The 12,910-nt window shown below is 43.1% G+C and overlaps 1 protein-coding gene across 1 annotated transcript in view; it reads right to left on the bottom strand.

The window, feature by feature from the left end:
- PRKD3 (protein kinase D3) overlaps window positions 1-12,910 on the bottom strand; it is a 58,510-nt gene that overhangs the window by 22,192 nt on the left and 23,408 nt on the right. The window contains exons 4-8 of the mRNA XM_056853210.1: window positions 12,744-12,901; window positions 11,485-11,674; window positions 8,335-8,407; window positions 6,298-6,492; window positions 4,374-4,497 (exon numbers count right to left, since the gene is read on the bottom strand). Coding sequence (XP_056709188.1) covers window positions 4,374-4,497; window positions 6,298-6,492; window positions 8,335-8,407; window positions 11,485-11,674; window positions 12,744-12,901 — 740 coding nt within the window. The remainder of the gene's footprint in view (window positions 1-4,373; window positions 4,498-6,297; window positions 6,493-8,334; window positions 8,408-11,484; window positions 11,675-12,743; window positions 12,902-12,910) is intronic.

Here is a 12,910-nt window from a genome sequence, read left to right as displayed (position 1 = left end):
GGATTGTTACTTTGCCAAGGTGAATTTGGCTACTAATCTGGCTGCATATCTCAATTGTTTACCGTTGTAGTGGTAACAGCAAGGAAATCAGTCTGTGTGTTTGGCAGCTCCCAAATGTTATGTATCTGGGATGGCATTAAGGAAGCTTCTTCCTGTTCACCAGGTATCCGTGGGGTGCTAGCACTTGTTATTCTTAACGTGTGAGGAATTTATGTTCGTCTTGGAGTACAATTTGATAAGCCAACCAGGTATGCTGTACCTGGATGTCCTCTTGTCTGAGCGTTAATGGGGTAATGAGGGTCACTAGTACTTTGGCCACATTCAGGGTGCCAGAGCCGGACCACATAGGAGGCCGCTGCATATTGGGATAAATCGGCAAAAACGGATTTTAAGAATTTAATTAACGAATTATAGTATAATGTGATTTTAATTAATGTATAATAATGTGATTTTTTTTATTAGTCACTACACCCCATCGGAAGTCCATTGGTGATGGGCACTGTGGTGGGTGGAGGATTTTTGAAGTAGGGCGTAATATATATTCTTATATGTATAACAACGTATGTATAATAGAATTGTACGCTCTATGTATGTTTGTATTATTTTTTGTCTTTATTTTTATTTTTATTTTACTATTATTTTTTCTTTTTTTTCTTATTTTTCTTTTTTTTTTGGATTTATTATAAAAATCAATAAAAAAAAATAAAAAAAAAAGGAGGCTTTGGGCTGATAAAGTAGATGGTCACAAGTGAAGCATAGGGACTTGCGATGCCCTAGATGCCTAGGGGTATGTCGATAGTCCTTTGTGAAAACTACTGAACCTAGAAATGTACCTGGATGTTAATTACTCTAAATGTTGGTGTCCCTTATTATTAGCCTTGAAGAGCTTGTCTCCCTCGTCTGAGCAGAACAGCTGGTTCTACTATTGTCTATTAGATCTCCTCTACGAGAGTAGTTCCTGTTAATTCCAGGATCCTGTCCTCTTATTCCAACTAAAATGAGGAAGGATACGAGGTAACCTAAGGCTGGTCGTGCGGAAGCCTGCCGTCCCTTTAGACCTGTCTGGGTAAGGCTTGTCCTGATGGCAGTTGTTAAGGCAAGTGACCTGGCAGAAAGACGGTCATGGCATGTAGGGACACATCTTCCTGCTTTTAATACCGCAACTAGACCCTCTGATATTCTGGGCTTGTCAGTAAGAATGAGCTGGATGAGTTTCAGCATCCAAACCATTGTAGCCCCTGGAAAATGGATGTGGTGTCATGTATTTGTATGGCTAATGATGAAGATTCATGTGCCTTCCTCGCCAAGAACTCAGCTTATCTGACCCTGTTTGTTGCCAAATCTTTTGGATTTGTCTGCCCCCTGGTTCTGGAATTGTGAGCCCTTGTTGAACCTGGGTCCCTTCCAGAAGGATCCCCTTCCAGAGTTCCAGTTGCTTCTCCTTCCATCGAACCTGGGGTGAGCCAGGGAATGGGATGTCCGAAAGCAGGAAGAGTATGAGCCCTTTCCTTCCCTCTCAATTTATTTGGGTAACGCTTTTTTCTTGTCTTTTGTTTCAATTAAAATGTCGTCAAGTTTTGAACCAAATAGACGACCCCCTTTAAACGGGTATCCCAGGAGGATGGATTTAGAACCGAAGTCAGCCGACCACGGTCTAAGCCACAGAGCTCTCCTGGCGGCGGAGGTTGCTGCAATGGATCTGGCCAATGATGACATAGAATCCAGGGTAGCATCTGCCATAAAGTTTATGGCTTTTGAAAGCCTACCGAGGCCATCCAGAACTCTTTTGTTGTCCTGTGGGACCAGGTCAATTAACTTCCTGACCCACATAATGCCGGCCCTGGCCAATAAGGCAGCCGTCGCAGAAGCATGAATAGACATGGCTACAGCCTAGTGTGCCTTTTTACTGGCATAGTCAGCCTTCCTGTCAAGAGGGTCAATATTTCCTGCTCCATCCTCGGAGACCAGGCTGGGCAAATGCAGGTCTGCCACTGGAGCCTCCACTAATGGGGTCTGAAGCAGGTTCATGGCCTGGGGCTCTAGGGAATACAACCTCTTGATGGAAGCAGGCAGCTGTTTATTGGAGAGTGGTTTGTCCCACTCTGCCCTCAGCAAGTCCTCAAAATATTCTGGGAAAGGGACAGAGCATGATTGATTCTTCAATCTGGCAAAGAACTCCTTGTTGCCCCTGAATTTAGTCTTGTTCTTAATTGCCTCTGTCTCTTCATCTTTGTGAAGATCCAGGGCAGCCATAACCTTTACCAGTAGGGACTGATAGTCTTCACCAGAGAACAGACAGGACTGCTGCTCTTGGGCCTGGGCACCCTCTGTCTCTTCCTCCTCGGTTGAGGAAAACTCGCCCTCCTCCCTCTCTTCCCTCTCTTCTTCCTCAGAAGAAGTATCAGCATCTTTATTGGGGTTGGTGGGGGGGCTTCTTTGCCGCCTTGGTAGGCCAGGCATGGCTTTGGCCTTTGTGAGACAATCTGCCCAGTGATTCAGCGCATACGGAGCCCCTAGTGGGAGAAGGGGAGGACGCCCTTGAGCTCTCTCTCTCTCTGAGGGAAGGGTAGCCGAGTTGGGCAAATTCCTGAGGGCTTTTCTCATCCATTCAATTACATTCCTTTCTTCTGTCCTCCCCGCCGCCAAAACAGAAAAAGGAGCCTGTACGTTACCACCACTTGTCCCTGTAGCAGAGCCTCCACTGGGGCCAGCAATACAGGAATCAGCGTCCTCCTCTCCCTCGTAACCCTCAAGGGCCAAATGGGGAGGCGCGGCGGTGCTTTTTTCCAGGCACACTTTCTTCGCGCCATTTTTCCTGCTCTCTGAAGGTTGCTTCTTTTTGCCTGCCGCCGCTCCCGCGGTCAGCTGCTTTCGCCGGCATTCCCCCTCGTCTTCCCCTGTGGCCGCGCCGCTCTGACTGGGGGAGAGAAGCCCAGCCACCTGCTCCTCGTCTCCTGATAGAAGCTCTTCAGCGTGCTGTTCTTCCCCGGCCGCCATTTCTCCCGGAGGAGGAGAGGGGGGGACGGGAGGTTAAGGTTTGACGAGGACTCAACAGAGGGAAGCTGCAGGAATTAGGTGCAGGGTCGGAGGGGATGTTAAGTAGATAGGGTAAAATAGTATGGTAGGTAAGAATAGGAAAGAAAATAAGATTTTGCTCTAGAGCTCAATCTAAACTGCTACTCCCTCTGAGGCAGGAGGAGAACTGGAAGTCAGAGGGCGGTCCTAGCACAGGGGACAGGAAGTTGAAGTTAAAAACTTTTAGATCCTGCCTCCCTGGGGGAGCGACAAAACCCGCTGCTGAAGATGTCCTCTGAACCCAGAGAGAGAACTTCTGCTGCTCTGTCTGCCCATTTGCCTAATGCTGGATCAGCCAAGCTGTGAGGTGCAGTGCCTTCACACCGCAGTGGAGGAGGGGACCCAGGTAGAGAAGGTCTGCTAGAAGAAGTTCTCTGAACACTCCTTAAGTGAGAGTCCAAAGGGTTGTGAGCCCCACCCTCCTGGGCCAGTATGGGGTTCTTAGGGTGCATGCACAATTGTCTGCTCTCAACTTGGCAATAACCTTGTGAATTATATTCAGGGGAAGAGGAAGCATAGAACAGGCCCTCCTTCCATCTGAACTGGAACTCATCTCCAATGGAATCCTCGTTGGATGCTGCCCAAGAGCAAAACAGGGGACAAAACAGGGCATTTTCCCTGGAAGTGAAGAGATTTATATTGCCCAACTTCCAGGAATGGGGTCAACCCAATATAGATCTCTTTGCTTCCAGGGAAAACACCAAGTGTCCCCTGTCTTCGAGGCGTTCACTAGAAAGCTTCAGAAAGTATGACCTCTCCTTGCAGCAGCAAAGAAAGATCTGAGGGAAGAACACTCTCCCCACTTCCATCACATGCCCATTTGAGCAAGAAACTTTGGTGCAAGACAGGGGGTGGGTACGCTCCCAGATCCACAAACCCCCTGGAAAGCTTTGGAGATCATTCTCCCACAGCAGGACTGCGACTGCGCAGACCCCCATGTGTGCCTGCACAGAATCCACAACGATGAAAGTAAAAGCGCCCTTTCCATTCCCCCGCCTTTCAAAACATCACTGTTGTCAACAACAGAGGGAAAGGAAGAGAGAAAAGGGAAGGCCACAGGACACAGAGTGGGGGACCAGGCCATCTGACCACAGGCTGCTTAACACTGTCCACACCCTCAGCAAGATTGAACAGGCACATAGGGCTTCTGTTAACCACTACGGCAGTCAGACCTTAACAAGCACACTGCTTTCTTGAGGGTTTCAAAGTAGAGTTCTTAATTTAATCGCACAGTAGTTTATAGACCTTGTTAAGATACAAATATTATGTGAATAAGTAGAGAGCTTACAATTACTGACCAGGTTGTCTCTGCTAGTGTAGTGGACCATCCAGCCTTCCTTCACCATTGTACTGCTCTTCCGCTTTGTGTGCTTGATTGACTGTACAACCCTCATTAATGGAATATTATTGCTTGTTGATGGGCTGTTGGGGAAAAAAGAAAGAATGGCCCTGCTCTAATTACCAGTATTTTAAAATGCTCAGTGTATTTCAAAAGGAATATTTTTCTTGTCCAAAAATCCCACCTCAACTCTCTTCTAAATACAGTTATCATTACTTAGCCAAACCTGAAATGAGCACTCAGTTGGCAAGATTGTATTTTAATCATCATCCATCAGTATCAGGCAGACAACTGACCACTCCAGGGGGGAGCCAGCATGGTGTAGTGGTTAAGAGCGGTGGAGTCTGATCTGGAGAACCGGGTTTTATTCCCCACTCCTCCACATGAGCGGAAGAGGCTAATCTGGTGAACTGGATTTGTTTCCCCACTCCTACACATGAAGCCAGCTGGGTGACCTTGAGCAAGTCACATTCTCTCAGCTTCACCTACCTCACAGGGTGTCTGGTGTGGGGAGGAGAAGGGAAGGTGATTGTAAGCCGGTTTGAGTCTCCCTTAAGTGGTAGAGAAAGTCAGCATATAAAAACCAACTCTTCTTCTTCAGCAGGCTCTGCTGTGCGCTCTTAGGTGTCTTGCAATGTAAGGGGGGGAAAGCTGGGCACTTTTTTCAGCACATGCACAGCAAGCATCAACACTTTGGAATGTGAGCAGACAGCTGAACCCAAGCATCCTGTGAGATTATAAGATTTCCCGGGAGTACCTATGCACGACATCTACTTTCTTCAGACAATTTGTACTGGACCACAATTGCCATTGTCAAGCAACCTCTGGAGGTGGTCATGTGCTCCAGCCAGCTGTTTCCCTCATTACTTCAAAGCTCCAAGTCCCTTTGGGGACGGGAGTGTTCCCATGTGTAACAGCAAGGCAGATGTCAAAAACATAGCTGGCTGGGATAAAAAGTGATTATAGAGCTATTCGGCACTAAATAAATATGTTTCCTGATGTAACAAATTGCATGAAACATCCGATTTTGCATCTGAGGCTTATTAATCCAGGCCCTACAGAAAGAAGGCCATGCAATATTTTGCACACTGGTACACATTTGCTCAGTACAGCCCCTGCCTATTGATGGAAATGTAGGGAGTACAGATGGAAGATGGAAATTTGATCTTTGGCAGATGGGTATATACATAGATGACTTTTTATAAGACCAAGTGCTTTACAATGTCTCTAATTAAATAAATCTACTTTCCATTATGAAGCTGAAATATGACTTCCCCAAGGCCGCCTGAGTCCATGGCTAAGCATGGATCCAAGTCCCATACTTTTACCAGTTCTCCTCCTCTCTCTTTTTTTTAACATTACGAATGGTATTACAAACCCTCAAGACAGACAAAACAGAAACCCAAATAATTGATCCTTGTATACACACTTAGAAATGCAAACCACCCTGTTAGAAGTCATATTCAATAAGCCAAAGTGGATTCCTTTATCCCAACATACAGTTTACACACACGCAAAGGGAGCTCAATTGATTCCTTATGTAACTTCATTTAATTAATTGATTTGCATTAGGATTGGAATTTTGGTTTAGGGTCAGAAGAATAAAGTAGTACTGTATATCTAGGTCAGCACAGCATTTTCCATCAACTTGTCCGTATAGCAAATCATTTTTTAATAATGTAATTGAATTTTCATTGTGACTCTCACAAGACTGTAGTTCCAATTGGTATAAACATACATATTGCTAGGCTCTATATTTATGAAAACTGTTCGTTCAGCTGTTTTTTAAAAAAACTCAAGGCTATGAAAGCATGCCTTGCAAAACGAGGCTTCACAGAACTGCAAGCGCAAAGTCCCCAACGTAATGTCTTGATTTCACAAACCTAATGGTTTTCACAGCTTCTTCATCTTTGTCCCCATCTAGATCTGCTGGATCCATAAAAAACATTTTGTCCTCAGGAGGAGATGGTTCTTCTGCATCATCCAAGGTCCTGCCACCGTCACTATTCATTTCACTGCTGTCAATCTCCATTGGCATGTCAGTATCTTGACCTGGACTAGCTGGTTCTTGTTCCCCAAAAAAAAAAAAAAAAGACGGAAAGAGATAGATTCAATGATTCAATTTTTAAGTCAGTAGAACATGATACAATTTGCATCAAAAAACTGATCGGGAATAATATATTATTGGCAAAACAGTTTAAAATCTTTTGCAGCTATGAGTCCATATGTATCAGAAGTAGGAAAATCAACCAAATGCAGACACATGAGGAGAGCTGGCAGAGACATTATTTGGGCTGAGTGCTCTGGTTTGCCAAGGCCACTTCATGCTCTGTAGGTACTTCCTGACACAGGGCAGTTCTCCATCCATGGAAAGTTGGCATAAGCATAATGCTTCCACCTCCTGTGCCAGCTGACTCCTGTCGGCTGATGTATGAATACTATGACCAGGTCTTTCCAGGAAAGGGTGTGGACAGGATGGGGATCTGAGAGCACAACTCCCATTACACCTGGTTCGTTACTAATGCAAATTTAGTTTCGTGCAGTCTCAAACAGAGCGGAGTAGCCCAGGATTGGAAGTCTTAAAAACTGGAGGGGGGGGGATATCAACCCCAGCATTTTTAGATTGCCGCAGACTGCCACTGAAACTAAGTTGAGAAAAAGAATTTGATAGCCATAATAGCCAAACATTTCCTTCAAGCTGCTTTAGAAATAATCTTTTAAAATTAAAAAAAGCTAGGGAAAAGGTATTCAAATGGTATTTTTTGGTTCATACTATCAACTAAAGCTAAAGGATCAAACATAAGATAGAAATTCTACCATACAAATTAAGCTAGCCTCGGGGCAAAGAAGATAAATATTTAATACCGCTAAAAGGCCTGACTTACCAGTAACCACTACCACAGGACTCAGCATCACTTTCTGCTACTGATTATATATGTGTCAAGGTACAGGTATGGACATCCTGGTTTCATAGAGTTGTTGTTGTTGTTGTTGTTGTTGTTGCTGTATGGGGATGTTTCTAGGCCCGAGAACACAGCATGGCAAATGTATGTATTCTACTTAATATCTTCTTACTGCCATATGTATTATATTTAAAAACAGCTCAGCTAGCCAAAAGAATTTCATTTTCCCTTTTCCAATTTTAATGTCCAGCTGAAGTAAAATGAACGATTTGTTGTCGGAATCAGTTTGTGACATTTTGTGTTAACAAATCATGGGAGTGTCCCCTGAGAATTTGTTTAATAAAGTATTTAGTTCTTCGGCTCATTTGAATCAGACATCACAGGTACTTTTCACACATGCTGAATAATACACTTCGATTGACTCTCAGTGCACTTTGAGGCTGGATTTTACTGAGTGAAATGGCAAAATCCACTTGCAAACAATTGCTAAAGTGCATTGAAAGTGGATTCAGCATATGTGAAAGCGCCCTGAAATTCTTTACTAGAAATAAAATGCTGACCATGTTTTGTTTTTTTACACTTTTTCATCAAAATAACGTCTAGCTTTTGGAATGGCTGGCTCAAAGTAGTATAAAAATTTGTTTCCAGAAATGAATGCACTTTCTAGCTCTTTGTTTTCCAATGAAAGTAGCCTATCAACTGCTGGACATGCCAAGATGTTTGCCTGTTTCATTTCAGCAGAGATCTCTTTATTTCTTTACGTTTATTATAGTCTCCCTCTCTCACTGGGACTCAAGACAGATTATGCAATGTGAGTCAATACGATCAACACACTGTTTCTAATTCTCAGCGCATTCATAAGGAAAATTCTGTACAACAACCAACCAGCAGATATTGAATGAGGCAGGCACTCATACAATTATTTCACGTTTGTACACTCAGAAATTGCTAGAACTAAGGTCTGCAATTGTGCTATTTTTCCAGAGGCACTTTAAAACATGACTGCTCTTACCTCCATTGAAAACTACTTCTCCAAGACAATCCTTCGGTACTTTAGAGGCACAACGTTTGTGGCAGTTAAATCTGCAATCTAAAGTGAGAAAAGGTGCTTATTTAAGTCATTTTAATCTACCTTTCTGTCATTAGGGATGCAAAGCAGATTACACTGAGCATTTGAAAGAACAAAAACAATTTAAAGCCAGACAAACAGCAGACCATCCAACTGCCCTCAACAACATGATCCAATCATCAGTTAAAGGCCCACCCAAATAACTAAATAACCCATCTTGCAATAGTATAACAGAGTAGATGTCCCCTGTCATTATCAGGGAGGCCATTACACGATGTAGACATCACTGCCGGAAAAGCCTGACAATGGCTGTTACCGCACTAGGTATTCCCAGTGATGTTTTTTATAACATTTCCAAACTCTTGATACATCGCTTTAAAAGGGTTTTTGGATGCCACGGCTAAAAAATGGTTGGAAGATTTCTTCACAGCTAAAGGGGCCAAACAAAGTGTGAACAGTATTTTTTATAACAGTTTCAAACTCTTAATACATTGCTGGGAATACCTAGTGCGGTAACAGCCCCTAATGTGCTAAGCCTGCACTAAAGGACAGGGAGCAAATTCTGGTTGGATGCCACATGCGTATATACTACAGGAAGCGGTCCCACAAATATGCAGGTCCTAAGCCAGGGGCACTCAGCATGAGGCCTATGGGTGCCATGGTGCCATCTTACACTTTTCGCGGCACCCACCAAGTGTTTTTAGAAAGTGGGTAGGGCCAGGTCAGGCTTCTGCCATCTGATTGGCCACTAGAGACTTGATTGACTGTGCAGATTAAATAAAACAGTGTTTTGGCAGCAGCTGCCACCACAGCACAAGGATCTTCACTGTGTGACCGAGGGTCAGGTGTGTGTGTGTGTGTGTATCCACGCAAGGAAATATCTTTACACAATACGTTCAGTTTAAAAAGCATCCTGTTAAGCAGAGCATCTTCCTGAAATACTGAAGAGTTACTGTGGCAAGAATTTTATATTAAACATTGGTTTGGTTTAAGAAGAACCAATTTTATTAATCTGTAGTTTAGAAGCCATATGAAGACGTGACTTTTAGCTGACCCCAGCTCCAATTAGGATCCTGCCCCTAAAGGGCATAGGAGATTACATTACTTGGAGTTAATCACCCAAAGCACATTAAGTGCTCCAAATCATGTTTAGGGATAGCAAGGACATTTAAACAGGCAAGATTTTCTGTTTACGAATGAAGGAAATTGGTTTTGTACACTGGTTGACGGGCGGAACAGGCAGTTTATCAGAGACCTGGACATGGAAAACTTATTTTGGAACAGGATATTTCCAAACAACTTGTAGTCATGATTTGTGAAAACTCATCTCCTGGAGAATTTGGGAGGAGGGGGTCGTTTGAAACCCTCTCTCACGGTTTAGGCTATAAAAAGCTGGTCCAGTTGTCCAGTCTTCGTCCTTCTCAGGGAGAGACCAGGCTCCACAATTTGTGGTTGCCATCTCTCTTCTTTGGAACAACCTCAGAGAGCTCCGATAATTGTTTGTTTGTCTGTCAAATGTGTGTGGGGTTTTGTTAAATCTGTCAAGTATTATTCTTCTTTTTGCCTTGTAACTCTTTGTAAGTTTGAATAAACCTATATGCTTTACTGTGTGTGTAGTCTAAGAGTATATGGTCAATCTTTCCTATCACATTCTCTGGCCATCGCTTTTGGTGAGTAAAGCAGGCAGGGAAATTCCAATAACAAAAAGAACCGAGAAAAGGGAGAAGCGGGGAAAATTCTCCTGACAGTTTGGTGCCGTCAAAGACTCGGATGTATTAAAGTCATGCATCGCATCACTCCCTTACGTTTTGCGGTAGTGGCAGCCAAACAAGCTGCCACAATTTACAGCAATTAAATCTCTAGGTTAAAAAGGCAGCCCCACATAAGTATGTTACAATAGTATAGCCTCGAGGTCACTGTTGCATAGATCAACTTGGCCAGATTGTTACAGTCTGTGAAGGGAGCCTATTTATCCGCAAGATGAATCTGAAAGAATGTACTCTCTGCCACTGCCCCCACCTTCTCTTCTAACCAAAGGGCAGGTTACTTTAGTGGGCTTTTACTGGTGGGTCATGTATAGCCCAATACTGAGTTACAGTCCAGCCTGTGGAAGGTCAGACAAGTACTGCCAACAACACTTTGAGTCTCCGAGATTAACTTGACTCTCAGAGACTGCTGGAGGAAGGTACGAAAATTCAGGAATTTTACATTCATCCACTTTGAAAATTTCTGAGGCCCGGCAGCAGCTACAGCATACTGTGTTATGCCCTCACAACACAGCTTTGGGCTCTTGTGCTGTGGGCCCAATTCTGCTAAAGGAAAGGGTTTTGTGGCTACACTGCTGCCTGTATTCCCTAGCTGCAATCCCAGAAGCTGCAGTCCAAAAGTCCATGTATATCTGAAGAGAAACAAAGCCAGGATGTGAGTGTGTACGTGTGAAGAGAGTAAAAATGCAATGTAATTCAATTTGAGGTAATAAGAAGGGGAACAAGAAAAAATGAGAATATAGCCCCTCTTCTTGGATAAAGAGTATCCAGTGCTTTAATCTCTCCTGCCTTTATCATCTCCCTTCGTAGAGGCACAGAAATGTTTTAAATAAATAAAGGAAAGTAGGGCAAGAACTGAATAGAATTTGCCTGTACAATGTGCCTACAATTTTAAGTAACGCTGTCCGCTGATTTACAGTTGATTTACCGTCTTGGTTTTTAACTGATTAACAGAACACATATATAACCAAAACTTCGCTAGAGGTGCCTTTAAGATAGAATTTTAAGCAAGGACAAATAATTTACAACTTAACAATCAAAAGCAACCAGTTACTGACAGAAACAGTAACCTTTATAGTTTCTTTCACTCCTTATTACAATAACACACCAAAATGGCTTCAAATAAATGGGCCCTTCCCTGTTAGCCCCACTACTAAAAAGGGCTCCTTACTGATTAATCAACTAAATCAAGTGATTAAAGAGTTCAAAGCTGGAACTAGTACTTTACTGAAATAATTCTAATCTCAATTTTTCATTTTAAAGGAAGAGTATTTAACATTAAATAATTATTTCTGTTAACTTTGCTCCTGCAAAAAAATTTTTAACTCCTACCTTTACACTGCATTCCTTGGCGGAAAAGGCCCTTGAGCAGCCGTTTGCAGTACTGGCATATGGTGGGTCGAGTGTAAGAATGAACAGCAAAGGTATGAGGAACCTTCACCCTGCAGAGCACCATCTTTTCCATCCATATCGGACGCCCACTCCAGGAGGGAATCCTCTTACTGGGTTCCGAGTGACAACGCTGAAAAGAAAGTCTGATATACTTGGTTTGACCTTGTGAACATACAAAAGCACTAATGTGAAGCACCAATTCCTTTATGTACGTACTTTTGTTGCCAAAATCTGGGGATTTTTTAAAGTGTAGCCCACCGTGTCGTGCAAAGCTAACACTGAGAACAATTCAACAATAGACTTGCAAACCTGATTGCCCAGGTCTTTTCTATGCCTTCTACCTGGCTGTTCCTTTTCAGGTTTCCTTCAACAGACTACTGCAGACAACGTCTTTATTACTAAAAGGAAGGTCTCACACTGGGACTCCTTAACCCAACTACAGTAATTCGTGATGAACCGTGTGTAATATAAATCAGCATATTACTACAACTAAGGTTCGAACTACACAATATTTTTTTAATAAATCAGGGCTCTAAATTGCTTAATTTCTAAAAATGAAGGATGTAAACGTTTAAGCCTGCCTGAAAGTTGTATCATCTAATCTGGAAGCTAACTTTTTTTAAAAAAATAATACCTACTGTGAATTCTTTTTAAAAAACAGTATTGGCTTTTAACGCTACCAATATCTATCTGCACCACAGACGACAAGACACTGTAGTTCTTTCTACTTGTCACGCTCAGGGTAACATTGAAGCATGTTTATTTTAAGGGTCACATTTTAAAGATAAATTAGATCAATAGTGATGAGCCTAGTAAATGATACAAATAGGAACTAATATACTTTGGTACTATAACTTCTCCAAATACATGGTTTGTTTGTCCCCCTCCCCCCCCATCAAAGTGCTGCCTTTGCTAGCACAAGTACTAGTACGGCAGCTAACCAAAGATTTTTATTTTCCTGTGGTGGCCAACGCATCCCATCAGCATCAAAGATGTCTCAGGCAAAATCACAGCCCAGCTCCTACACGGGGTCCCTATATGGATCCAAGCTTTTGGTTCCAACATGGAAGCCATCCGATCACCTTTCCTCCATGCATTGTTGGGCACTCCCAGAAGTGTGACTTCTTCAGTCCTGTGCCTAGAAGCTGGCAGTTTAACTGTAAACTATTTTTTTTTCTCTTCCAGGCGACATTAAATACCTCCTCTGTGATCAAAGCTGTGTATTCAGTTTGTGCTGATCTTGGGACCGAAAGTGCAGCTCCTGGTAAAGACACATTAGATAAACGCCTCTTTCTCACTCCGCTGCAATTGTTTGGAATCTTGAAGGCGCATCGCTTGTGGTAGTTTAATCCACACCCTAATTGAA

Source organism: Euleptes europaea, chromosome 7, assembly GCF_029931775.1.
Source record: "Euleptes europaea isolate rEulEur1 chromosome 7, rEulEur1.hap1, whole genome shotgun sequence".
In the NCBI taxonomy this organism is placed as follows: domain Eukaryota; kingdom Metazoa; phylum Chordata; class Lepidosauria; order Squamata; family Sphaerodactylidae; genus Euleptes; species Euleptes europaea.
The sequence above is the reverse complement of the archived record's forward strand: the minus strand, read 5'-3'. Positions and strand labels throughout refer to the sequence as shown.